Source organism: Stylophora pistillata, chromosome 1 (genome assembly GCF_964205215.1).
Source record: "Stylophora pistillata chromosome 1, jaStyPist1.2, whole genome shotgun sequence".
In the NCBI taxonomy this organism is placed as follows: domain Eukaryota; kingdom Metazoa; phylum Cnidaria; class Anthozoa; order Scleractinia; family Pocilloporidae; genus Stylophora; species Stylophora pistillata.
Window position 1 is genome coordinate 59,801,443 of NC_142519.1, and position 27,320 is coordinate 59,828,762.

The following is a 27,320-nucleotide window of genomic DNA, read 5'->3' on the forward strand; positions in this document are numbered from 1 at the left end:
CCATAAAGGTAATGGAATAGGGTGGGAGGGTTTTCAATAGACTGGAATTTTCAAATTCAACTTTCTAACTTTTATCGGTGAATTTGTTTCATTTGCAAACGCGAGGTATTCTGGGTTGCCCACGTGGAAAGGGGAGGCGGAGAGAGAGCGAAATGTGATCGTCTTTGAAGGTTTTCCCTCTCAGGTGACAAATTTCAGGTTCCGTACTACCCACCTCGTTCGCTGCGCTTACTTGTTCGATTGTTTTTTGATACATTATAACTCGCGAATAAAAATCGTTTGTGCGCACTTTATATGGAATAATCTCAGTCTATATCTTACTGAAAGCAACACATTTCTGAAAAATAGAAAATATGAACCTTTCAGACATGAAATAGTCTACTTCGCGTTTTGCGTAAGACTCGCTTGCAGTGTCAACTATTGCGCAATCGCATTGCATCTCAAGTTTCGAAAAGATTTAATTACCTAATAAGCTAGCCCATAATCGTGAGTGACGAACATTACTTTTATGTTCACTATCGCGAGAAAGCGAGAACCGTAAGAGATATTTTTTAATGACTGCGAAAGACTTCACCGTGTTCATTGAACTATTCTCAATAGACGTGTACTATACTTACCATCTATTCGTCTAGTCTATCAAAATTTAAGAATTTCGAGCAGTTTTTTTTCTGCCTTGTCTTGCTACCCTAAAGCAACGTTTGTAAACTCTTGTAGGGGATTAAACAATAACAAAATCAAGAAATTGAGTGGTGATTTATTTACTACTTTAGTCAAGATTGAGATTCTGTAAGTGTGGAACCTTTGAATATTTATCGCGCAGAAAGTCTTAGACAATAACCAGTTGATCCTTAACGAGAATGTGGAATTTCTCGGCAGTCATCCACCTTGAGCATAGACCCTGGTTAACCATCAATTTACTTGAAAAGCCTTAACTGACTTCAGATGATCTTTGAATGTAAACTTCACATACCGACGATGAAGTTTTTTTAAGCACAATTGGTAGTAATGTCGCAATCTGATTGGCCAGTTTGCCGTAGTCAAGCAAGACGTGTCACGTAATGCATTGATCAGCTCGTCAATACTGACGTCCATATTGCGGTAAAAACGAAACGACAGTGGTTTAGCGTGGTCTGTACTCTTATCGACAACGATATTCGTCATCGTACCTTGGACAAAATTTGTTGCGGATTCCAACAGGATTTTGACCACTGTTATGACGAATATCGTTGTCGATAAGAGCACAGACCACGCTCAACCGCTGTCGATCCGTTAAGTATTCAAAATTCTTTACAGGACATACCTGGTTTACAGCGTGAAATTGGGTCTCTTTTGAGTGATTGGAGGCACCGATCAATCCATGTCGATGGTCCAATTTCTAATCTCTATCTTATGCAGCGTCCTTTGCTGACATGAACACTTTGCTCTGCTTTTCAACGATTGTCACAATTTCTTATTTTTCTGATTGAAAACAAAACCTTAAATGTACAACCACTCAAAAACAATAAACAAGAGCAAAGCAAGACGTTCAACTCACTGACCTGTATATGCTTGTAGACAACTAGGTGAAAATCAGATAGAGGAGTTACCACTTGGACTCGTGGACACCAACAAGAAGTTGAACCAGTTGTAAGTCACTAATGTTTATTGTAGCCATTTATTGTTTTCCCGAACATCTCAGCGGTCCGGAATCCTAACTACTCGAATTTCATTGGCTAATTTAATTTCGCGCGCTCCGGCGGTCCGGATTTTCCCATTCAGACCCCAGGTGCAGAACGCTCCGAGTATTGCAATCTGTTGCCTAATAACCGTTTGTAATTTAATAATCCTCCTGAAAAAGTAACTCCGATGGAAAACAAAAACTTACATTTACAACTCCAAAAAGATACAAACGACAGGAAAGGAAGACGTTAAACTCACTAACTTGTATAAACTCGTAGACATCTGGATGGCAATCAGATAGAGGAACTGCCACATGGAGTCTTCAACAACAACACGGAGCTGAAGTTCTTGTAAGTCACCAAAGTTTTGAGTAACCATTATTTTTTTCCAAACATCTCAGCGGTCCGGAATCCTTACTCCTCGAATCTTATTGGCTTATTCGTGCGCTCCAGCGGTCCTGACTTTCCGAGTATTTCAATTTTTGGCCGTGTATAATTTAATCATTCTCCACAAAAAGTAACTTAGAAAGTTAAAACGCAAGGTGTTTACAGTTGATCACTGTAACTTTCATTTATTTGATATCTTAATTCTTGTAAACAATTTGTCCGTTATAAATCGTCAAGCAAAGTTTGAGTCCTTCTGCAAATAAACAATTAAGTTCCTCGAATTTGGGCACATCTACCATACATTGCACTACAGAAAACGATTCGGAAGGAATTCAATGAAGGAATTCAATTCTTGGCCACGACGAACTCAATGCGTTAAATGACTACTTTGGTGACCTATTTACTGACCACGCCTACATAAAGCCAACACCTCTGGAGATTAGTGAACACCAGGAAGTCCCAGAAATCTCAGAGCGACAAGTCCTGAATTCTCTCATGCGTATAAAGAAAACAGCAACCGGACCAGATGGTATCCCGTACACTATATGGAAAGACTACGCCGAGCTATTCGTTCCAGTTATCACCAGGATTTGGAATCTGTCTCTTAGAACACACGCCTGGCCTGTCTCTTGGAAAAAGTCAGACCTGAACCCCTTGCCGAAGGTTGATCTACCTAAGGGAATATCAGACTTCCGCGGAATAAATGTGACACCTGTCATCGCAAGGTGCTTTGAGAAAGCTGTCTAAGGAACACACGCATGGAAGACCTTCGATGAACATTCTGGGATCTCACAGTTTGCATACATAGAGGGAGGGAGCTGTTCGAATGCTCTACTGACTATCCAACATACTGTCAATCAATGTCTTGATATCCCAGAGTGCAAAGCGGTACGCCTATTTCAGCCAGGCTTTTGACAGTTTGAAACACGATCTCCTCTCACACATATTGAAGCAACTCCGCCTAAGCCCTTATATAATTAACTGGTATCTAAGCTTTTTGGAAGACAGGTAGCAGAGAGTCATTAGCAATGGATTTATTGGTAAATTGAAAAGTGTCAACAAAGGTACCACCCAAGGAAGTGTCAACGGGCCGCACTTGTTCAATGTCTTTCTCAGTGATTTAGAGATACACTTGGACAATAAGAGCGTACTGGTAAAATATGCTGATGATACAACCATTATCTCGCCTGTGATAAGTGATAAAGACAATTCTATCGCACTGATTAATCAGTTTTCCCAGTGGTCTAGAAGTAATGATATAAGTAGTAATCCATCTAAGTGCAAGGAAATAATATTCCGCAAGAAAGGTTTTACAATAGAGTTTCCTATTGTGTCTGGAATACCACAGACAAAAGAGCTTACTATTTTTGGGGTAACATTTTAGGAAGATAGTAGGTTTATAACACATATTCGGGAAAAACTAATCAAAGCAAACAAGTGCCTGTTCATTTTAAGATCTTTAAGGAAAGAAGGGTACAGTCAGGCCGAAGTAGACCATCTGTTTCTAAATCTGGTTCTACCAAATATATTATACGGGCTGCCCGTATTTGGCGCTGTAAATTTAGAATTAACAACAATCCAATGTTTCTTAGATCGATGTTATAAGCGCAAGTATACATCCGACCACATTAATGTCTATGAATTGTTAGATCAACAAGACACAGTATCTTCAAGAATGTTTTTAATAATACAAAAAATCCTTTAAGAGCTATAATGCCAAAAAAGAAGTCAACCAAGTACAATCTGAGGAAAGAGACAAGTCACCATCCTAAAATAAACACTGATAGGTTCAAAAACACGTTTGTCAACCGCTTAATTTTTAAACATAATCTAGTCTTATAATTTTTATCATGACTTTCTCTGTAATTTATATATATAGTTTCTTTTAATGTTGTAACATAGGATATGTGATTATTTATTTTATGCCTTAATAAAGATTCATTTCAAATTCAATTCAATTAAAAGCCGCATTAAATCCCTTTGCGTCCAGCTGGAAAATTGTGTCATTTGACTTAAGTTTTTCGGTGGAGCAAAGACAAGATCATGATTTACAAACGCCATTGCAATAAACAAATAAACAGATTCTCCAAACTTCAAAACATACATTTTGAAATTCCTTTCAACGACTTTCCTTGCCATTTAAAACTAAACAGATTTAAATCTTTAAAGATGAATCTTGGCTGGAATTAAATAATACTTTCCGCAGGATCACTGACTGTTTTTGTTGAGAAGCTCGTCGCGATATTCATTCAACAAGTGTTTGTTTGCCATTTAATCGAAAGTGTCCGTGCGCTTTTTTTCGCTCTGTAATTGTCAGTTGCCAGATCATTACCGATACTTATAAACAGAAATGTTTTTTTGGAAGCCTTTAAATCACCTCTATCATTATACTAATAAAAATATTTTTGTGAAAGTCTCTCTCTTTTCTCCGCTATCTACTCGCTAAAAAATAGATCGGTTCACGAAGGAGCTTACCGTTACTACAGCCCTATATCACTGGGTTCCTTTTGATAAGCCTTTCGTTAAAAATCTCTTAATCAAGAGGTCGATGAGGAACTGAAAGTTACTCACTACAAGAGATCACTATTCCGTGGGAATCTGTTGAAATTACCCTACAGCACATACTATTTTAAATAGCCGACTCTAAGAAGCTCTAAATTAGTAACTAAGAAAAGACCTTAGAATCAGGGAATATCAGTAATTTTCGTAGAGACTCAAAATACAACCAAATAAGGATTTACCACCTGGAGTCTTCAATGACAACACCGAATTGGTCAACTGGAAATAGACTACGAGTAGTCCTCCTTTTTCGAGGAAATCAGTCGCGCAAGTCTAAAAATTCAGGGAAAAAAATTGCTGTTACCGCACGGTGCAGAACTGTTGGAGTGCGCCAAACTCCCAGAGTTCCACGTGGTGTGGTAATATCAAATCTTTTTTTCTTGACTTTCTTGAAACATTTGATCCCGTGTTAGCACACGGCGCAGAACTATGGGGGTGAGGCGACTCCAAGAACTCCGTGCGGCGTGCTTACATAAATTTTTTTCCACGCTGATTTTCTTGACTTGCGCAACGGATTTTGCCTAAAGAGGAGGGTTTTCTCGTAGTATAACTTACAAGGCAGTAAACAAGTTTATAGTTAACTTAAATATTTTACTATTATCCTTATCTTTATATTTATTATTTACATTTATTGATTATAAAATACTCAAGGATTGTCGAACGACAACTTGTTGCATTATGATTTAATTACTGAGTCAGTCAAGCCATAATCCTTCTGTGTGACGAACCTTACTTTTAGGTTCATCATCACGAGAACCCTAAAAGATATTTGTTAGCGACTGAGAAAGACTTCATCATGTTCGCATCACAACTCTCAATGGACGCGTACGATGGTTATATTTACTCTCTATTTGCCTAAGCTATTAAAATTTTAAAATTTTGAGCAGTTCTTCCTGCATTGTCTTGTTATCTTAAAGAAACATTCTTAAACTCTTTTAGGTGGTTAAACAAAAACAAAATCAAGAAGTTGCGTGGTGATTTATTTACTCATTTAGTCAAGCTTCAGTGGCTGTAAGCGAAGAGCTCATGAATATCTAGTGTTGATAGCGTCTTGGATAATAACCAGAGATTGTGGAATGTGTCAACAGTCATCCACCATGAGCATAGAATCTTGTTTATCATTAACTTAGGCCTCTAAACACGTCTCAGAGAACTTCGTATACCGGCAATATACTTCGAGTCAAAATTGTTGTGTAGTCGTACGTGTTAAAAGAGCTAAACTGGGTCTCTCTTTTGGGTGATCGTAGGCACTATGCCGATTATTCAATTTCTAATCTAAGGCCTATGCACCGTCCTTTGCTGTGACTGTCGTTTTGTTTTAGGTTAAGTCCGGCTTAATAACTTAAGACAGGTTACATTTTCCAATGACAAACAAAACCTTGACTTTACGACCACGAAAAGATACAAACAAAAGCAACACAAGACGTTCAACTTACAAACCTGTATGTTCTCGTAGAAAACTCGATGCCAATCAGATTGAGGAGCTACCACCTGGAGTCTTCGATAGGAACACGGAGTTGACCGAATTGTAAGTCCCCAAAGTTTAAAATAATCAGATAATACTCTATTGAAATGTTATATCGGTTTATGCTAATATATTTCTTAGCATGAGTTAGAACTCTCTTCATTTAGTGGGCGACGAGGAACTGAGAACTACTTACACTAAAAGAAAACACTCTTCTGTGGAAATCTGTTCAAATTACCCTACAGCACATACTATTTTGAACAACCAACTGTAAAAGGCTGTATTAGCAACTATATTTGAAAAGACCTTAAAATCAGGGAATATCAGTCATTTTCCTAGTGACTTAAGAACAACCAAATTAAGGATTTACCTCCTCGACTCTTTAATAAAAAAACCGAATTGGTCAACTTGAAATAGACCACAAGCAATCCCTCCTTTTCGGCAAAACTCATCGCGCAAGTCAGGAAAATCAGCGAAAAAAATGGACGTAACGCTTACATTTCACCTCTTTTCGCCTGGACTATTATAGTTGAAAAATTTCGAGCAGTTCTTCGTGCTTTGTCTTTTTACCCTCAAGAAACGTTTTTAAGCACCTTTAGGCGGTTAAGCAATAACACAATCAAGGAATTTGAAAATTTTGAGCAGTTTTTTCTGCTTTGTCTTTTTACCCTAAAAAGACGTTTTTAAACTCTTGTAGGTGGTTAAACAAAAACCAAATCAAGAAGTTGCGTATTGATTTATTTGCTCATTTAGTCAAACTTCAGTGGCTGTAAGTGAAGAGCCTATGAACATTTATTACTGATAGAGTCTTGGATAATAACCAGAGATTGTGGAATGTGTCAACAGTCATCCACCATGAGCATAGAATCTGGTTAATCATTAATTTTACTCAAAAAGGCCTTAAACTCATTTCAGAGAATCAGTGAAAGGAAACTTCGCTCACGGACAATATAGCTTTATTCAAACTTTTGTACAGTAGGTACCTGTTTTATAGTGTGAAATTGGGTCTCCTCTTTGGAGGCACCGTCGATTGTCGATTCTTCAATTTCTTATCTTAAACTTCAGCATCCTTTTCTGCCACCATTGTTTTGTCTAAGGTTGAGTCCGGCTTGAGACTAATTGCGCGATATAAAATATACCAATTCCAAAATGTATCGTTTGTCTCGAAAAGAGAAATACCCAACAACAACATTAGTAGAAAAGACGTTAAACCCATAATTATTATCAACCATGAAATGGTTGAAAATAACCATTCATTCATGTGCGGTTGGCTCAACCAGTCGAGCAATGTTAGTCGACGCTTCTATGACGAGTACACTTTGCTTCAGGTTTTTAAAGATTGTTACAAAATCTTGCATTTTCCGATTCATCTCAAAGCCTTAAATTAACAACCTCAAAAGGAAGCAACAAAAGTAACGTTTAACTTACTAACCCGTATGTTCTCGTAGAAATCTCGGCGTCAATCAGATAGAGGAGCTACCACCTGGAGTCTTCAATAAGAACACGGAGTTGACCGACTTGTAAGTCACCAATCTAATTACCACTTAATACTGTATTGAAATGTTATACCTGCTCAATACTGATATTTACATGGCAAGAGTTAGAATTCTCCTTATCTTGTGGTCGATAAGGAAATGAAAATTACTTATTAAAAGGGAACACTAGCAATCTGTTCAAATTTCCCTACAGAAAATACTATGTTAAACAACCGACTCTTAAAAGATAGATTAGAGACTTAGAACGGACCTTAAAATCAGGAATAATAGTCATTTTCGTAGGGTGTGATACAACGACCAAATAAAGGATTTATCTCCTGGAATCCCTCCTTTTCGGGAAAATCCGTCTCGCAATACAAGAAAATCAGCTAAAAGAAATGGATGTTTGCGTAATGCGCGGAAATCTGGGAGTGTACCTCACTTTCAGCGGTCTGTGTGATGTAATAACATCAGGAGTCTTTTTTGCTGATTTTCTTGACATGTGCAACGAATTTCGCCGAAGGAAGGAATTTCTCGTTATCTAACTTGTAGGTGTTTAACAAATCCATTGTGCATAAACGCATTCAATACTATTATTATCAGTGTCGATATCGTTACTAATTCTTAAATACTCAAAGGCTGTTTTACGACAACAAATTGCGTGGTGATTCAATTACTTATTACTTTAGAATTGCCGGCTACTGCGAATAATCTCACCATTACCACTCCTAGAACGCTTGTATTACTTTTTACCAAAAATTGACAAATCTAACAACCCAGCTCGACTCGTTGTCTTGGCCTGCAGTTGTCCCACTAAACCTGTTTCCAGCTATTTAGACAAAATTATGGCTCCCAACGTCAAAACTTTACCATCAGGTATTAAAGACAGCAAACACGCACCCGAAATTTTTAGACTTTAATTTTATTGTTGAAGACAAACTTCTTTTGACCATGGATATTACATCTCTCTACTTATGCTGTCATTCCCAAATGCGAAGGTCTCCTGGGCTTCAAACACTTTTTTGATCAAGGCACTATTAAGAAACCTGTTTCTGTCGTTCAGGCGGGCCACCATCGCGCCCAACTAATTGATCGACAATCAGCACTACAAACGTCACATAAGGAAACTACTGACCACATTCTATTCACTCTCACATTTCACCCTCACAACCACGCAGTTAAATCCATCATTCTTAAAAAATTTAAATAACTTCAAAACGATTCAGAGACCGGTGCTATCTTTTCACAACCTCCACTTACTTCATTCAAAAGCTTCAAAAACATAGGCAACTTTTTGGTCAGAAGTTCACTACAAACAAATGATCAGCCCGCAAGTTTTAAATGCACTCGCGCACGATGCAAAAGTTGTCCTTTCATTCATAAAGTTAGAAAACATCGGGACCCACACGATCAATTAAGATTACTGATTACTTCACGTGCACCTCCGCCAAAGTCATCTATTGCATAACTTGCACTTATTACAAAAAGATATTCATTGCTGAAAAAGGACGACAACAAAGGCCGGGTTGATCGATAGGGGTTAACGTTAGTCTAGGGATTTAAAGTTAACCTTGCCTTTAATTTCTCTTGTAAGGGGGCGTGTACAAGAGCTAGCGTTTAGTTGGGTTTTATATCAATATGACTCGAAACTAATGGGGAAAAAATACAAAAGAATAATTCCTTTGTAGAGCTATAAGTCTAAATTAAAACTTTATACTAGCCCCAGGTTAGGTTAACCGTGTTTTGAACAACCCTGCTCAGATGACCGATTCCGAGAACACCTTCACGACAATAGAAAGGAATGACAGGGACGCATTAAAACGAGTCGCTAGACAATTTAATCTGACTTATCATACTAAGCAGCATATCGCAGTCTCCAGATTTTCCTTACAATTATGTAGTTCGAAAAGCCGCAAAAGTCTGGAACAAAAGTTTATCTTTCAAATCGGCACTGTTAATCCCCACGGTATCAACGAACGCTTTTCATTCAACTAATTTAGTCTTTTTTTTTTCTCGTCACCATGTTCCCACTAATAGCGTAACTCCATTTTTGCGTGTTGACGCACGCACAACCTACAATTCCTCCATTGCTCTGACGAAGGGCTAACGCTCGAAACGTCAGCTTTGAAACTCTTTCGGTGGTCAATTTACATTATTAACTCAGTTGATAAAACGAAAATGACCTTGTTATAATCGTTGTAAGCAAAGAACCTTGCTTGAAACACAACAGATATTTGTTAGTGACTGAGAAAACCCTCTATACTCCTAGAATATCAAAATCTGAAAACTTTGAGAAGTTCTTTATGTTTTATCTTGTCACCCTCAAGAAACGTTTTCTAAACTTTTATAGGTTGTTAAAAGAGAACAAAATTAAGACGTTGCCTAGTGATTTATTTAATCTTTTAGTCAAGCTACACGAGCTGTAAGTGAAGAACCTTTGAATATTTATCGCTGTTAAAAGTCTTAACCAATAACCAGTTGATCCTTAACGATAATGCGCAGCTATGATGTAAACACTCATCCACCATGAGTACAGAATCTGGTTATTCATTAAGTTTTACTTGAAAAGGCCTTTTAAATCATTTCAGAGAATCGGCAATACCGCATACCGCATACCAGCAATAAATTTGTAGTCAAAATTCTGTAACGTATGTATGTGTTTTAGAATGTGAAACTAGGTCTCTTTCAAGTAATCAGTTAAAGCAATCGAAGAATCCATCGGCGATTGCCCAGTTTCTAATCCGCAGCACTTACAACGTCCTTTGCTGTCTCTATCGTTTTGTTTAAGGTTAAGTCCGGCTTGAGACTAGTTTTGTAATACCATAAATACTAATTTCAAAATAAATCGAGTGTACTAGGAGTTTTCCAGGGCAACGCAACTAAAAAATATTCAACTACAAGGAGAGAAGAAAAGACATCCATGGTTGGTTATCAACTATGAATTGTCTTTTTAGATTATTCATTGACATGTGGTTGGCTCAACCTGTCAAACAATGTCATTTGACGCTTATATTACATGAATAAAACCTTAAATTCACAAGCACTGAAAGGAACAACAACAGTTACGTAAGACGTTCAACTCACAGACCTGTACATACTCGTAGATATCTAGACAAAAATCAGATAGAGGAACTACCGAAGGGAGTCTTCAACAACAACACCGAGTTGACCTACCTGTAAGTTTTCAATTAAATAATCAATGAATTCTATTTCTAAAGACTATATCGGTTTTGCTAACATTTACCCACCATATGCTGAGACTCGTTTTCATTAATTAGCGAAAATATATTTAAATTACAGCCGAGTGTCGTCAGTCTTAAAGGAAGTAAGAGAGGATAATATGGTGTACAGATTGACAGTTCCGAGCAGATAAGAGTAATAACTCCTATTTGAAGTATGTTTGGAGTTCCATTAACCAAAATCTTGCCCCTATGAGGGTTGTTTTTCCTCACTCCATTTTCTCCTGGTTTCTCTTTCGAATTTTGCCTGTTAATTCAGCCGCACAGAGAAACGTGAACAGATTTATTACACTTCCTCGTGTAACTGTTTTGCATACTTTCTAACTCTTCTAGATCCTTGGACAACAACAGAATCAAGGAGTTGCATCATGCTCTATTGACTCAGTTAGTAAAGCTTCAGCAGTTGTAAGTGAAGTGTGTGTTTCTTTACCAACCAAATAAGCGCATGCAATATACTACACATTTTAAGGACAGCGATAAAGATATTTTAAGGGTAGATTATACAACCCTTCAATATTTGGTGGCACAAGGACTGATTACGAGCCGAAGTAAAATATAGGAGCTAGTCGCATGATTTTTAATGCATGTCTTGATATTTAAAAAGGAGACATCTTAAAGTAACTTAGCACTGATGAAGTTAGTAATGTTGAAACTGAGCTTCAGAGGCGGATTGGTCGAAATCTGTTAAATAGTTGTTCATTAGTTAAAAAATGGTAGACACCGCATCCCACCACAAGAAGCTAGAATCGCTCTCGACCATCGCCTTGCGCGACTCTTACGTTTCTCTTATGCTTAGCAACTTCCTGCGTGCATCCATAACTCCATTGTGTACGCTGTGGTGTTTACCATTTGTTTTATAACATAAAAAACAATTTCTTCCGAAACATTAACTTACTTGGAAACATTTGCTCACGTCAGCAGCGTACCCCCATGAGCAAATAGTAGACACTGAGTTGACCAATTAGAGCGCGCGCTTTACGTGATTTATGTTATAATTCAAATCCGGGGTTGCAAATTTCCTCATTTTTTTTTGATATTGTTTGCTAAATTTTTATCATGACGACACTCCTTGAACTCCTCTTCTTATGCAGACGCCTTCACATCAACAATCTGGAAAAATTACCAAAGAGATTGTTTGATGGCTTGTGGAATTTAACAAAACTGTGAGTTAAGAAAACCAAGCTTTCCACGAGCAAAATTACAATTAGAATTAAATGTCTATGCCGTTTCCGTGAGACCTTAATTGATTATTTTTGAATTAGTGTGCAAAGTATCAACATGCCAAAATAGAGGTGTAAGAGATTATCAAACATTTTCGCGTTAGTTTGTTTTCTGAACTGTAATCACACTTGATATTTTACTAAATGAGCAGATCCAGTTAGGTGAAAGTTAATGCCAAGCGCAGATGTAAAAAAAATTAATTTCAGCAGTGCTGTATACCTTGATCTAAATAAGGAAGAAAAGCTCGTTCCCACTTAGCATTAACAGGAATAAGATTTCGGTGAGCATTGGGTATCTGAACTCAAATTTTTACAATTCCACTCAGATGGCTGCAGGACAACGTGATCCAAATGCTACCCAAGGACATTTTCAAGGATTTGGTTAACTTAGATGAACTGTAGGTTCTGTTATTTCAAGTAAATGCAATAGACAGTATTTACATTTAACTTATTACGAGTTTCAAAAAATAAAATACTTCCATTGAGTTATGTTCCATGACTTATTAGGCTCTAACTTAGGATCCGATGCGGCTCGTTTATGTAGAGATCGAGGAGAGGCGTGGGTTGGCTACAACAAAATCCACTACGATTTTAGATATTTTTTTATTGTTTTCCTTATTCTGTTATTATTTTCTTATGGGCGTTATATCTGTGGATTGAAGATGTTTCTGAAACTTCTAACTCATTTTCTTTGTAACTTTCAGGGATCTCTCTAATAACAAAGTGGAGAAACTGCCAGAAGGAATCTTTAGCAAGCTAACGAGGCTCACAAAACTGTGAGGAACAAAACTTATATCTGTGGTTTCAATATCTTTCCTCTAACTCATTTTCCCTGCAACTTTCAGGGATCTTTCTAATAACAAAGTGGAGAAACTGCTAGACGGAATCTTTTGCAACCTAACGAAGCTCACAACACTGTAAGGAACAAAACTTTCGGCAATATCCGTGGATACATATATAAATGTTGTACCACGTAGCACTTTGAACACAAATGGTGGAACAGAGAATTAACTCGGAAGCGTAAATTGAAGTGCCAGGTGAAACCCATGAAAAACCCCACTGGGTGTTAGTCCTAGTAAAGGGTATTAGGGAACCACACGAGGTAAAGAAAAAACTCTTATGACCTCGGTGGGAATCGAACCCACTACCTCCGCGGCACAACATTTATATATGTACCCTTACTTTCTCTTCGCCGTGATTCACCACCTTAATCGACCACGACTTTCTCGATCTGTCCGACCTTGTAGCTTAGTAGGCAGAGCAACGGTAGATCTAATCCGGAGGTCAGGGGTTCGATTCCCACCAAGGTCATAAGAATGTTTTCTTTACCTCGTGCGGTTCCCTGATACCCTTTACTAGGGCTAACGCCCAGCGGATTTTTCATGAGTTTCTCTTAGCACTTTAATTTACGCTTCAGAGGTAATTCTCTTTTCCACCATTAATATCCGTGGATAGTTTGTTTTCCGTTGAAACTAAAATTACGGCTTTATTCTTTATCAGTATCTCGCTAAATTTTGTAATCTTACAGGATTTTATCCAGCAATCAAATCGAAGACTTACCACCAATGATATTTGCTAACCTAACCAAGCTTAGGACATTGTGAGTAGTCATTGTGATGAGGTTTTTCTGATTAGGCGTTTGATTGAGGGATTGACCATTCGTAAATTGATTAATAATTGACACGATTATTTATTTAATTCGCAACTTTAGGAAAGAAAACTATTGTAAATATTTGAAAGTATTTATAAAATACTTGAAAAAATTACCAGGTGTTCAAAGACAAAAATATATTGATCAGCTAAGAATTAATCTGAAATAGTTGGTGATGGCAATCGACAACAGTCGGCGAGGTCGTCGTGCCAAATCGGTAATCGTCGATCAGTCATCAGCAGCTACGTGATTCTTCGTCAGTTTTCGACTTACTATCGACTGAAACGTCAAAGATACGTCGCGTCCTTTGGTTTGTTTGTTTGCGCCACGTTTGTGTATGCTTTGTGCTATGCTTGTACGCTCTACGTTCTATGTAAGTAGAACCAGGCATGTCTTTGATAGAATATTTTTAAGATCTGTATGGAAAAGTTTCCAGAAGAAAGAACAATGAATCAAAGTGTTTGTTTCGCGGCTATTGTGGAATGGCTTCATACGCAACTCAGTGGCGCCAAGTCCAGTGTTTGGCGTTTCGTAGACGTTTTAAAGGTTTAAACAATTCCTGGAGGAAAACGAATATCCTTCAGGAGACAAATAAGCCCAGAAATTGGACAGAAAAGGTCCTTCGGGAGACAAATAATTCCAGCAATAGGATAAAGTACCTTATTTTGGAGACAAACAGTCCCAGTAGGACAAAAACCTCCTTCGGGAGACAATAATTCCAGCAGTGGGACAAGAAACCTCCTTCGGGACACAAACAGTCAGAGAAAGGGGAAAAAAAACCTCTTTCTGGAGACAAATAATCTTAGCAATAGGACAGCAAAGCTTCTTCGGGAGACAAATAATCCCGGTAATGCGACAAAAAAAACCTCCCTCGGGAGACAAATAATCTCAGCAATGGGACAATTGATATAAACATTTCATGTAAAAAACATCCCCGAGAGTTGTGCCTGGTTCTGAAGCTGATACATGTAGTAATAATGGATATGCAAATCGAGTTAGTATAGTAAATCAGTTCATGACACTTAAATGTATATAAAGAAGTAGATATTTTCAGCTACGTTCACGAGTAAAACACAGGGCTAGATATAGAGAGCCATCCAGGATATCACCAAGAAAAGTTATCAAGTCATTGCACTGCAGAATATTAAGAAGTAAACACAAGAAAATGCTCAGAAAGTCAGTTCCTGTTTCATCTGTTTTACATAGCATAACTACAAGTTATAGATAATGGTGTATCAAATATATTAAGAGACAAGACAAGCAGCGAGTACATGTCGTGAATACCGACTATCAAGACAGTCAACTCGCCGTGTCTGCATACTTTCTTAAATATTGTGTTGTCGAACTGAACACAGAACTGTGCACATTTACCAAAGAATCTGCTCCTTTCATCAATACCTTTTTCTTAACCATAAGGCTCGTTTTTCAGAAAGATAAGCATTTGGTACATTTCGACGGTTTGCTTCGCTTTATGTAAATACATGCCTGATTACACGTACTTGCTGGTTACGGAGTTATGTTATGCAACTATCATACGTTACAGCGCGGTCACGTGCCGATACAAGCGGCTTCTGGTGCCTGCCGCCGATTACAAAATATTCTTTCATCTATAGAAAATTCTAGCTACAACCCTGTAACAACATCAGTATTGATAACCCAGAACTGAAGGAAAACAGCCTTACAGGCCTATGCATGGGTGTAGACCTGAAAAGAAAAAACAGCCTGTTGTGCGGTATGCAACAAATACCTCCAACAAAAGCTTCAGATGAAGAAATGATCAGTCAATTGTAGTAGTTGCCAGGTAACAACGCTGTTGTGCCTGTTAAAAACCAAATTGATGTGTCGCACCCTAGTTAACACTAATTAAGATGGCATGAGAAATAATACCTACTTTAATAATGCCGCACAGAGTTTCTAGACAAAATCAAGAATAGGACACCTATTGCAGATATTCCACCAAACAACCTAAAATAAGTTATTATTAAAGGCAGAAAATCAAAGAATGATTGTGGACAAGACAGCAAAAATTATTTCAAAGTTCTTGTGATACAAAGCTATGTCTTGTGTTTTTATACAGTAAAATTGAGCATGTTGCAGTTCTATACATTCCCTTTATCAAAAACATTAAAACAAAGTTAAAGTGCTACTGAAACGAAATTTTCGTATCTGAAATATTTGCTCTAACCTGTAGTTTTGAATATGCTGATCATCATGAGATAATTTGCTTTGGCCAAAAAGAAGCGAAAGATATCTTTTTTAACGTTAAAATAAAAAATTTTACACAAAACCATGTCCGGGCCCTGGTACCGAGCGAAATGGATTGATGACGTCACTGGTTGTGTTCACTCCGATAGCGTGGTTTATTTCACTCACTGTTTGTTTGTATTCGTGGGCGAAGGAGATGGCAGATATTGAAGTTTTGTCAAGTGAATCTTCTTCTGAACGAAGCGAAGTTGTCTCCAGTAGCGAAGACGAAGATGGTGGCGTAAAATGGGGTTGACAGGCCTACACGACTCCCAAGCGTGTGTTTAGAGTAGCCTATTCAAAGTTTAGCCCTCACGAGTATGTCTTTGAGCGACCGCCCTCTTTTGTAAGATACGAGCGGTGGATTTTTGTATAGTTCGCTCAGTAGTGGTTGTGTTTCTATTAAATGCCAGTTTTTCATGAGAATTTGCTTTATGTGTGGCACTGAGTACGCACATCAGGGATTGCGTCTTTTTCGAATCGTTCGCCTTTGTAGATGTACAGCTATTTTTTTGACTGTCTCGATCGTTAAGTTGTCTTGATTGCTTTCGGCTTGTGTCATGCGCGCTGATTCGATCGTAGTACAGTTCTTAGTGTTCAGTGTTCCAGCCGTTTTGGTTCGTTTTCTTTTCTTTATTTCGGTATTAAAACGACCGATTTCACGTTCATAGAAGCACATGATCGCCTTTACTGTTTCTTGCTCCGCGTTGTTAAGGATTTGCTTTATCTCATTTTTGAAATCCTCGTCTGCTCTTATTTTGGCCCTCGCCCTATATTGTAGGGACTCTGGGCATGTTCTGCGAGGCATTTGGTACAGAGGGACTTGGGTTCTGTCCTGGTGTACCGGTTCACAAGGGAATTACCATTGTTCTTTCTTTGTTTAGGAGTCATTGGTTAGCTGTTGTGTATTGTTCTTTCTTTATTTAGGAGTCATTGGTTAGCTGTTGTGTATTGTTTGGTCTTTTGCATCGGCTCTTATGAACCGGTACACGAGGACAGAACCGGGATTTGTTCGTTATCCTCAGACTTGCCGAGTAGATCATCTTCAGTGGCGGTGTCGTATGAAGCTTCAATGTTTACTTCATTCTCTGGATGCCATTGCTTTGGCTCGGGGCGTTTAGTTGCCCATCTACAGTTATAATGTCTCTCGACGTTTTCTGTAGATGGTCAAGCAAGACCACGGTTTCCGATCCTAATCTTGTGGATCTCGTCAGTTTCCGATTAACTAAATAGACTGGTAGAGATTCGTTCTCGGTATCAGTCGGGAATTTTGCTCCCTATCCGGGCGAACCTCCCGCAGATAGCCAAGATGCCGATGTGGCCGCCGATGAATAAGACGAGGATGGCATTTTGCCCGAAATCCTCTTTATCGGCCTCCCAACATGCAAGCCACACTCCATGCTTTTACCCTTCCTTCACAGAAGTACACAACCAGTGACGTCACAGGGCTGTTTTGGCCGCGCCAAGATGGCCGCCAATTTTGATCTCAGCCGGTCAACTTCGAATGGTTAAAAATGTACTTTCCGCTATGCGTTGGCCCAAAAAAGGTACACAGCGTTTGCAAATAACGTTCAAACTCTATTATATTGCAAAAATCTCGGATATGAAAATTACGTTTCAGTAGCACTTTAAGTAATTGTTATTTTTGCATCTGATGACAGAGTTACCAGTGTAGAAGTAATTATTACCTAAACAATTTCCAGAGAATAATGGATCACAAACGAATACAAGGCAAATGACAATATAAAGATGACAATATTGTATTGGTCTCCGCTATTTCGATTCTCCCACAATTCCTCTCCAGTCGTAAGCTGGTTTCCATGCTTCGCACGTTTATTTTCCTGCCACACGCTTAACTACTTTTACCTTACCTCGAATTGAGTTGGTTCCAGGCAACTTAATGCGGCTTTAGACGACTTAAGGTCCTAGAGTCAGCCAATCTCGACTGGAATAAAACAAGGGAAATAGCACCTTCCTTCCTCACAATTCAAAGATGCATTTGCGAGAATACCAAAACGTGCCATTTACCCATTGCTAAACTGGGGGAAGGGGTTAATTTTTAATTTGAAATTTCCAAGATTGTAGTTCATTAATTTTATTTCTTTACATCACCTGACGGGATTGTCCATCTCCTGATCTTGTCATTTATATCCAGGATTGCATGCAAGTGTTGTTTAACAAATATTTCATATGTGATAGACTAATTTCTCAATTTCATATTGCCTCATATACGAGAGAATTATGTGTGTTATGATGAACTTTTATACATGAGGACACTTTGTGATACATATCATCGAATAGCGCGGCCCCCTTCCGCGTGCAATCCTGGATATTACTCGATCTTGTGAGACTCAAATTTTAAAATTTACGATAGAAAGGCACATCACCAGACTCTCCTTTAAAAAAAGGAGCATTCCAAACTTCCCACAAGTAGAACAAGTAGACACATGTAGTCGTTGACTATCTATTTTTGAGATTACCTTGACTCTGATTTTAAGATGCACGCTTTTCAAGACTTATTTCTTGTAATTTTGAGAAAAGAGACAACACACTTCGACAGTTTTTTTCAATTTCAGTTAAGGTAAACGCAAAGCACAAAGTTGAGGTTGTATAATGTTACATAGAAAACTAACTGGGAAACCAACAAAAAAAAACGTATCCATGTAAGTTTAACACTGTCACTCCCAAGATCTCATTAATAATTCTCCTCTATGCACACGAGCGTGTAATGTCAGGACGTGTCTTTTCACACTCCCTACTCCTGATAATTTCTCTTTAACTTCTAATGCCGGACTCGGTAAAATCCCTTAAAAAGAGCAACGTAGAGATGAAGAGGAAGCTCGAGCAAGCTCAAAAAGAGTTGAAGAACCTGGAGCAGCGAGTTACCAAACAAGAATGTATGGTAAGAAATGTGAATAGTGAAGAACGCGCTGCGGCCATCTTGAATAGAGAAGCTGAGGCGAGCCTTGAATTCGTTAGTCAAGAGTTTGATGATACTAAGCTACAGTTGGAAAGAATTCGGGAATCCCTCGCCAACATCGAACAACGGCTTACCAATTTCGAGGAACGAGTGCTAAACCCTTGAATCTACATTCGATGACGTTCAGAATCATAGCTATTCGTTCAACGTCAAAGCATTGAGTGTCCCAGAGCTGTCTGACTCGGAGAGTACAGCCGATACCAGTTTATTGTGTGTACGATTATTTAATGCAATGGGTACGTCTGTTTCTAAACGAGACATCGACATTGCACACCGCGTCCCTCTTCGTGATTCATCGAGAGGAGGTCCGAGACCAATTATTTGTAAGTTTACACGACGGTTAGTAAGAAATGAGGTTATGATCTTGAGCAAGGAGGCCAACAAGATCAGCGCGGCTGTTATCGGTTTTGATGAAGATCGGATGTCAAACGCCAGGGTGGTTGAGCATCAGACTCCCAGATTACAGAAACTTTTTGTGGACGTAAAAGCTTTCAAAAATCAATATGAATTCGCGTTCTGCTGGGTAAAAAATGGATCCATACTTCTCCGCAAGACGGCTGATTCTCACCCTATTAGAGTCAAGAGTCAGCGGATGACCGCTGACCAAGAGTCAAGATCATCTGGCCAACTTAACGCGACAAGATCAGATCAGACGGAACTCTTCTTCTTCTGAGATAAGTCTTGTTTAATAACTCTGTTTTATTTACTTTAATATTTTTCGTTGTCATTGTTAAATGAAGTTAAAGAGCATAAAAGCTTGCTCCATGAATTGCCCTACTTTGGTCAAAACATGACTCTCTACCATGGGCAATTCAATAATCTTATCCAGTTAAACGATCTCCCAACTAAAAAGTATTTGGATCGGTTGCCTAGTTTTCATGACATTGAACTTTTTAGCTTGAATCTTGATGTTCGTGTGGGGTCTTTATTGATCTGCAAAAGGCAGTCGATACTGTCTAACATTATATTTTATTACGTAAGCTGGCTCATTACGGAATTCGTGGTATAATCAATGATTGGTTCTGTTCAAACTTAAATGGAAGAACCCAAACCACTCAGGTCGGTGCCTATAATTCTAAAAAAGAAAAAAACCTCTTGTGGAGTGCCACAGGTTCTGTTTTGGGTCCTTTATTGTTTCTGATTTATATTAATGATATTTATAAGGCTTTAAACAAACTGGAATTCTACCTATGATAAAAACCTGTTATTTGCTGATAAGAATTTAAAATCACTTGAATCTGTTGTAAACGTGGAGCTACTTAACGTCTGTGACTGGCTAAACGCTAATAAACTCTCCTTAAATATAAAGAAACTAATTTTGCTACTTTCATCCATACCAAAAACGCTTAGATTATGAAGTTAAAATTAATATATATGACAACCAAAGTAATAGACTGATAAATATAGAACGTAAATCATATGTTAAGTACTTAGGGGTACTAATGGACAGTAATCTCTGTTGGAAATATCATATCAGCCACATCGAGTCAAAGATCAGTAGAGATATAGGTATAATGTCTAGATTAAGGCATTTCACTCCTTTCGTGACTTTGCTTAATATAAATATATAGATCTCTTATTCTTCCATGTATCTCCTATGGCCTTACTGCCTGGGGACAGGCAGCCAAAACGCACCTAAACAAGATACTCCATCTCCAAAAACGGGTAGTCCGCTTGATGAATTTCTCTAAGGTTAATGTTCACACTGTTCCACTTTTCATCTTTACCAGTATTCTGCCTTTACCTTGAATTTACTTTAAAAATTGCTCTATCTTAATGCATGATGTCCATAACAAAGTCGTGCCATCTAACATTTCTGCTCTCCTTAGACCCATTAGAGATGCTCATCATTATAACACACGATCTTCTACCACTGGTAACTTCTATATAAACTACTCTCGACTAAATCACTATAAGAATTCTTTTTCCTCTATGGGCGCATAAATTTGGAACTGTATTCCTGATGTTTTAAGGCAGCTCCCAAAATATGGCATCAAGAAAAAAATAACCGAATTTTTACTTCAAATCCTTCTAAACCAGGATTCTTAGCCTGATATTGATACATTAATAAATGAAATGTCATGAAACTTGATTTCGTTAAAATAAAGAGCATTTTGAGCTTTTCCCGTTTTTAATTATGTGCTCGTGGCTTCGAAATTAGTATACCTATATTTTTGTATTCACTTTTGTAATTGACATCTGTACCTTTGTAATTGTTATTAATTTTGTCATTAGAATAACGTTATTTTAATATTACATTTACAATTACAATTTATCACTTATAGAGGGCTATTTACAGTGACAGATCAACAGCGCTTTACAATCAATCCTAACCCGCCCATCCCACCCCAGGGGAGGACATCCATCACACAGTAATCTCGTGCGTGGGAAATTAACGTCTCCTACCCCTAACCCTGTAGGAGAAGGGACCTCCATTTATTCGTCCCTATCCGAGAAGACTAGAATATCTAACCATTTCTTGATGTTATAGAAAGGAAGCATATTCTTCTCAATTATTTTAAGACCTTGAGTGTTGGTCCGGCCGGGGCTCGAACCCTCGACCTCCCGCACAACAGTCCAGCGCTCTATCCATTGAGCTAACCGGGAGGCGGTTAGCTCAATGGATAGCTCAACATAATGGATAGCTCAACATAATATTATGTTAGCTCAACATAATATGTAATTGACACGTTTTTCATACTACCTGCCTCGATTAGCTTCGCTATATTGCAAGTAGTCTTAATCTAGAAGTTAAATCGTGATTATAAATAAAAGATGTTGTTGTTTCTGTCTGCCAAACAACTCGTATGATGTTTGTTGTGATAATTTGGTATTCGATGAACCAATAATCTCTAAAGTGACTTATTTCTTTATTCTCATCCCTAATGTGTTTGATTTTGTATTGATAGAGGAAGAAAGCATTACGTCTTGGTCACTCATGGCAGTTAAAGGGTTAAAAGGAAAGGTTTAAAAGGAAAATGAAATTTCAAAACAAATGACGAGGGACCTGGTTGTTGATAAAAATTCGATTTTCCAATTCAAATGAAAATTGACCTTAAAAAGGTTTCTGTTTTGCAATTCAACAGGAAAATGGAAACGAATAAGTTAGAGAAGCTTCACCCCGTACAATTTTGTGGATTGGCGAAGCTGCATGACCTGTAAGTAGCACATGGATGTTGTTGTTTCATTTTGTCTTATCTCTGAAAATCTGGTTCGAAAATGTATTACTCTACTGGTCATGAAACTTAATCTGATCGTCGAATTTGTTACTAAACACTTTGTGTATGGAAAACACCTACCCCGATTAACTCTTCATTTTTATGGAAATTTAAATTCCCCTGATTTCACTTCATCATTTCTTTGTGAATTTCCAGTTTTTACCTGTGTCGTAGACATTCTAACTGATGTTGGGAAGCATTTTGGCTGATTTGGGCGGTAAAAGCATGACCATGCCCTTCTGAAAAAAGCTCTTAAAAAATTCTTGTACTTAGATTCATTATTTGAAAAAGAGAAACGAATCACATCGTGGTATTTTTTTTCATGCTTTATCGTGCTTATGAAAACGAATTAAAAAATGTCCCATTTATCAATTCACATGGTTCTACTTTCACGTTATCCTTTATCGTTTTTCTAGTTACCTGTCAGGCAACAAGCTGGAAAATTTGCCACGAGGAATTTTTAAAGGCCTAAGAGAGCTTTCGATTATGTAAGTGTACTATTAAATACATGGGATATTTGCCTATATCGGAATGATATTTCACAATAATTCGCCGAAGGCGAAGTAAATATTCAGTAAATAAACCCCCTACGGGGGGCTGGTATGTCGGCTGATAATGTCGGCTGGTATGTAGGCTGGTATGTCGGTATGCCGGCTGGTATGTCGGCTGGTATGTCGGCTGGTATGTCGGCTGGTATGTCAGCTGGTATGTCGGCTGATAATGTCCTCGGATGACAGATTGTCTCTCCCTTATTAATTGTAAATATCCGCCGGCAGTCTGGAAAAGTCCCCCACACAGTGTTGTAAGGCGCATTAGAGCATTGACATGGAAATTCGCCATAGAAATCGATATATATTATTATTATTATTATTATTATTATTATTATTATCTCAGCCAAAGACATTATCAGCCGACATATCAGCTAGCCAGAAGAGGGTTTATTTATTTTATAAACTTTCCATTAATTTTCACATCGCAATTAAACTGCGCGTAAACACAATAAAAAAGCCAGTGGTGATCTGATAGTGAATGCGCGTGATTGACGCAAGCAAGCAAGTACATTTGATTGGTTTAAATAACTTTATTTTCAGTGTGATTGGACCAAAACTTGACGAGCTGTCATTTGAAATTAACTCTCACAACGCCCCTTATATCAAAATATCGAAAACTTAGCGCTTTGGGTTCACATTTTCCGACGTGCTGTTCAAAAACTTGACTAGAAAGAAATGTTTATCAGTCTCAGGAAATAATCAAATCATTTCCATTGTCACTGTGAGGACTGAAAAAGAAATTACATCCGAGTTTGGTTTCCTTTCATGTAAATAGGAGAACGGAAAAGTTGAAACTCTGTTGACTATGTTTCTGTTTCACGGAAAAATCGGAGGACAAATATCGACGCGGACGGGAGTTATTGCGTGATAACTGTCCTGTGATTTTGCACCACATGACGTAAAGTAACCAATAAGATCGCACCAAAATTAATGGGTGGGCTATAATGTAGAATAACCACCGAGACGAAGTTAAAGGGATTATCCAACAATATTCAATGAGCCTGAGGCGAGGTGATTGCAGCAGGGCGCGAGATGATTATAGCAGGGGCGCTAAATTTTAAAACGGTGGCCTCCCGTTTTGTAAATGTTACAGAGGAACCCAGATAGAAGAAAATTCTATTCCAAATAGCATAAAAGATGCCACTAAGTTTGGTGTAACACTTTTCGATAGAAACATATGACCTTTTGCTGATTAAATTCTTGCGGAGACTGGCTGTTTATCTCGATGCCAGTAATCGAAACAATAGTAACAGAATGGTTTCAACAACATAACATAGCTGCGCTTTTTATTTTAAATTGTTGAGCATTCTTTTTGATAGAGAAATCGTTAACAACGAACTTAAACAAGTTTCCATCGACACCTTCGAAGAAAATCAACGGCTGAAAATTATGTAAGTATTTTCTTGAATCAAAATGATTTAAAAGTTATGAAAAGCACTGTTTAACCCTGAAAAGTTCAAATAGTTAGAACATGTATTGCAAAACACACCTAAAATGCTTTGATTGCTACAATCTAATGATATCATAGCTATATTTCTGTTCACAAATTTTCATTCCAGGTACATGCATTACAACAAGTTTAGAGAGCTTCCTCATGGATTTTTTGAAGTGCAGAAGGATATACAGCGAGTGTACGATTTTAATATATTTATACTACGATCTAAAGTTTAAAGGATAAATTGTAAATAGAGGACGGTCTGAAAACACTTTTAATTTAATTTTTGCAACAACTGCCCATCGAGAATGGAAGACGTGGCATTCTACGAGAAACTTCTTATATTGATGAAGGGACATTTGCGGTTCGCTACTACATATAGTAATTTGAAATACCTTATTTGACTGGACGATGTCTTATTTTACGATTGCAGGAGTCTCGACACAAATCTGATGTGTTGTCACATGAATAAGAAGGACGCTGACTGCGCTTTCATTTACAACGACGACTTTGCTAACTGTGAGAGCATGTTCAAGAACCCAACCCCAAGGAAGAGCATCTGGGTAGTCGGCTCCCTTTCTCTGGTTGGGTCTGTGTTTGTCATCACATGGCGTTCCATACACGGTACAAACACGGCACAGTCAATCATGTTATTGCACTTGGCAGTCTCTGATGGTTTGATGGGAGCATACTTAATCACACTGGCTGTCAAAGATTTGTTGTGGAGAGGAGAGTACTACTTACATGACTCCAAGTGGCGGTCTGGCTTGGCTTGTCAGATAACTGGCGCTACCTCTTTGCTATCCAGTGAGGTCTCTCTGATGCTGATGGCTTTGATATCTGCTGACCGACTCAAGAACATTGTGTTCCCCTTCAGAGGTGGGGCGCTTTCTCTTAACATGACACACTTTTTTTGCGCCATCATTTGGCTCGTCGGCTTCCTCCTGGCATTCTTTCCAATGTTTGGCCTGAGCTACTTCGAAAATTCAGAAGCACATCACAGCTACTACGGAAAAAGCGTTGTCTGCCTTCCCTTACAGCTCTCTCGTGACAAAACGAAAGGCTGGGAGTACTCTGTTTCTGTATTTATTGGCCTCAATTTTTTCCTCTTCATGTTCATCACGGTTGCCTACCTCAGCATATTTATAAGCAGAGTCTGGGTCAAAAACCAATCAGCCAACACAAGGAGAGAGACAGGTCTTGCCAAAAGAGTCTTCTTCATCATCTTCACTGATTGTCTCTGCTGGATGCCAATCATCGTGTTTGGTCTGAGGTCGGTTTTGGAGGAGAATTCCAAACCACCAGGAGATCTGGCTGTGTGGATTGCCGTCTTTGCTCTGCCCATCAATTCAGCGATAAACCCGATTCTGTACACTTTAGCAACACCAAAGGTAAAGAATAACATTTCTTTATCATCTTTGAAATCTAAATAATTTAAGAAAGAACCCGGTGGTGTACCGATTAACACACTGGGCTCTTCAACACACTGTGTGGGTCTCTTGGGCTTGACACTCGTACAGTTACTTTTCATTTCTTGGCACTTTTCACTCTTTAACAATTGATAAGGAGAACTGGTCATTTAATGAATGTCGTTCTTGGCTAATTTCTTTTTCTCTCCAGGTGCAAGAGTATCTAGGAGGCAAAGTAGCAAAGCTGAAAAGCTTCTTACGCAGCACTTTTAAGTGCAGTGAAGAGCTAGAGGGTAGTAATGCCCACTTTTCCATTCTTTGTATCACATAAGTTTAAAGAATAAAAACCGTGAACGTTGTTCTTATTAGCGAAGCTTTCTTTCTTAGACTAGCGCCATTCTCTAGACAGATATCACATTGCAATGGCATTAATCTGTTGATATACTCATGTCTTATTTTATCAGAACAACAACAAGATCCACAAGAGATTGAGGACAACGGGCCACAAGAAGGTAACAGCATTTTACTGAGTTCTTTGTGCCACTGCATTTTACCTCAAGAAACAATTCCATGTACATTTTTATTTTCATGATGCTGTCCTTCAAGTCGCTTTTTATCTTTGTTTCCTCAGATGAACAAAAAGGAGAGGTCATGGAAAAGCAGTTTCTTGGATTGCTACAGCCACAACAAGGTGTTTAACCTTGAATTTGTTCGATTAGTGTCCCAAACGAAGAAGATATTAATCGAAGGTCTCTTGGCTTAAAACAGCCGGCTGTTTTTTTTTTCTGAAAAAAAAACAGCGCAAAGAACTTTGGCGGGGAAATATAGCAAGGCTCGTCAGATAGAACGTCAGTAGCATTTTGACATATTTTTTTAAGTTGTCGTTTGCTACAATTACTTTTTGCATCTAATTACCATTATGTCCATCACTTGTCTCGAAATCGCTTGTCTTCTCAGTACATGATTTTACTCTTTCGCTATTGTTTTTTATCCATTGATCAAGACGAACAAGACAAACAAGTGCAGCATGGCGAAGATCGAGTTGGAACTGAAGAACAATTTCACCTGGAAAGTATGTAATGTTATTATTATTATTACAATAATGATTATCATTATTGTTTTTTACAATGTTTGTATTAATATCAAAATCATCGACTCCATTCAAAAACTTGCCCTACAATTGCAAAAATCGTTTCTGTTTTGCTTTTTTCATTACATTAAGAGGCTTATTCACCCAACTATTTTTCTGTGTACTTAGATCAGCAAGGAGCTGAACTGATAGAGATTCAGTTTTTGAGTATGCCGCCTCAGGAACAAGGTTCTTCATAACTTCTCTATTGCTGTTCGTTGAACAATAACATAAATATGAACAATTCATTCTGTCATGGCTTTACCATCATACTCTGATAGTGTTGTTGTGGTTTCACATTTTTTTTCAGAAGATGATCACGAAGGAGAAGAAATTGATCTGGAATATGATACAAAATTGTAATCATTGGTCGATGAATGGATATGAAGCTAACAACATTTAAACCCTAAACTGTTTAGATCTATCTGGCAGTTATCCTTTCTTATATTTCATTGTGATTATATTAGTTACGAGACTTAAGCTTATAGAACTTATAGAGTCTAGCTTATTAAGTCTAGCTTATAGCACTATTGAATTCTAGTCACCTGCTCGCTGTGTGACACTTTGAAATTGCAAGATAAGGTTATCTGATAGTCAGGACTAAAAGGTTAGGAATAGATTTAATCCTGACCTCTACCAAGATTTTCTTGTTTAGCACACCATCAAACAGTCAATAAAGAGCAGTATGTTGGATCATCAA

The 27,320-nt window shown here is 38.0% G+C and overlaps 1 protein-coding gene across 1 annotated transcript; it reads left to right on the forward strand.

The window, feature by feature from the left end:
* Positions 1-720: 720 nt before the first annotated feature.
* On the forward strand, positions 721-27,320 carry LOC148743489 (uncharacterized). The gene is made up of 26 exons (XM_088726541.1): positions 721-786; positions 1,555-1,626; positions 1,938-2,009; positions 5,544-5,615; positions 6,061-6,132; positions 6,767-6,838; positions 7,518-7,589; positions 9,895-9,966; positions 10,649-10,720; positions 11,117-11,188; positions 11,875-11,946; positions 12,330-12,401; positions 12,708-12,779; positions 12,849-12,920; positions 13,532-13,603; positions 21,965-22,036; positions 22,513-22,584; positions 23,967-24,038; positions 24,207-24,278; positions 24,516-25,473; positions 25,703-25,784; positions 25,956-26,003; positions 26,123-26,182; positions 26,495-26,563; positions 26,750-26,809; positions 26,931-27,320. Exons 12-26 carry the CDS (start codon positions 12,355-12,357, stop codon positions 26,981-26,983), a joined length of 1,881 nt encoding a protein of 626 aa, XP_088582667.1. The 5' UTR covers positions 721-786; positions 1,555-1,626; positions 1,938-2,009; positions 5,544-5,615; positions 6,061-6,132; positions 6,767-6,838; positions 7,518-7,589; positions 9,895-9,966; positions 10,649-10,720; positions 11,117-11,188; positions 11,875-11,946; positions 12,330-12,354; the 3' UTR covers positions 26,984-27,320.

Bases quoted from the DNA above. Each gene is read 5' to 3' on its own strand.
- LOC148743489 (XM_088726541.1), top strand. From the start codon at position 12,355: ATGCTACCCAAGGACATTTTCAAGGATTTGGTTAACTTAGATGAACT. The intron at 12,921-13,531 runs GTAAGGAACAAA...GTAATCTTACAG, and splicing joins CTAACGAAGCTCACAACACT to GATTTTATCCAGCAATCAAA. The intron at 25,785-25,955 runs GTAGTAATGCCC...TTATTTTATCAG, and splicing joins GTGCAGTGAAGAGCTAGAGG to AACAACAACAAGATCCACAA.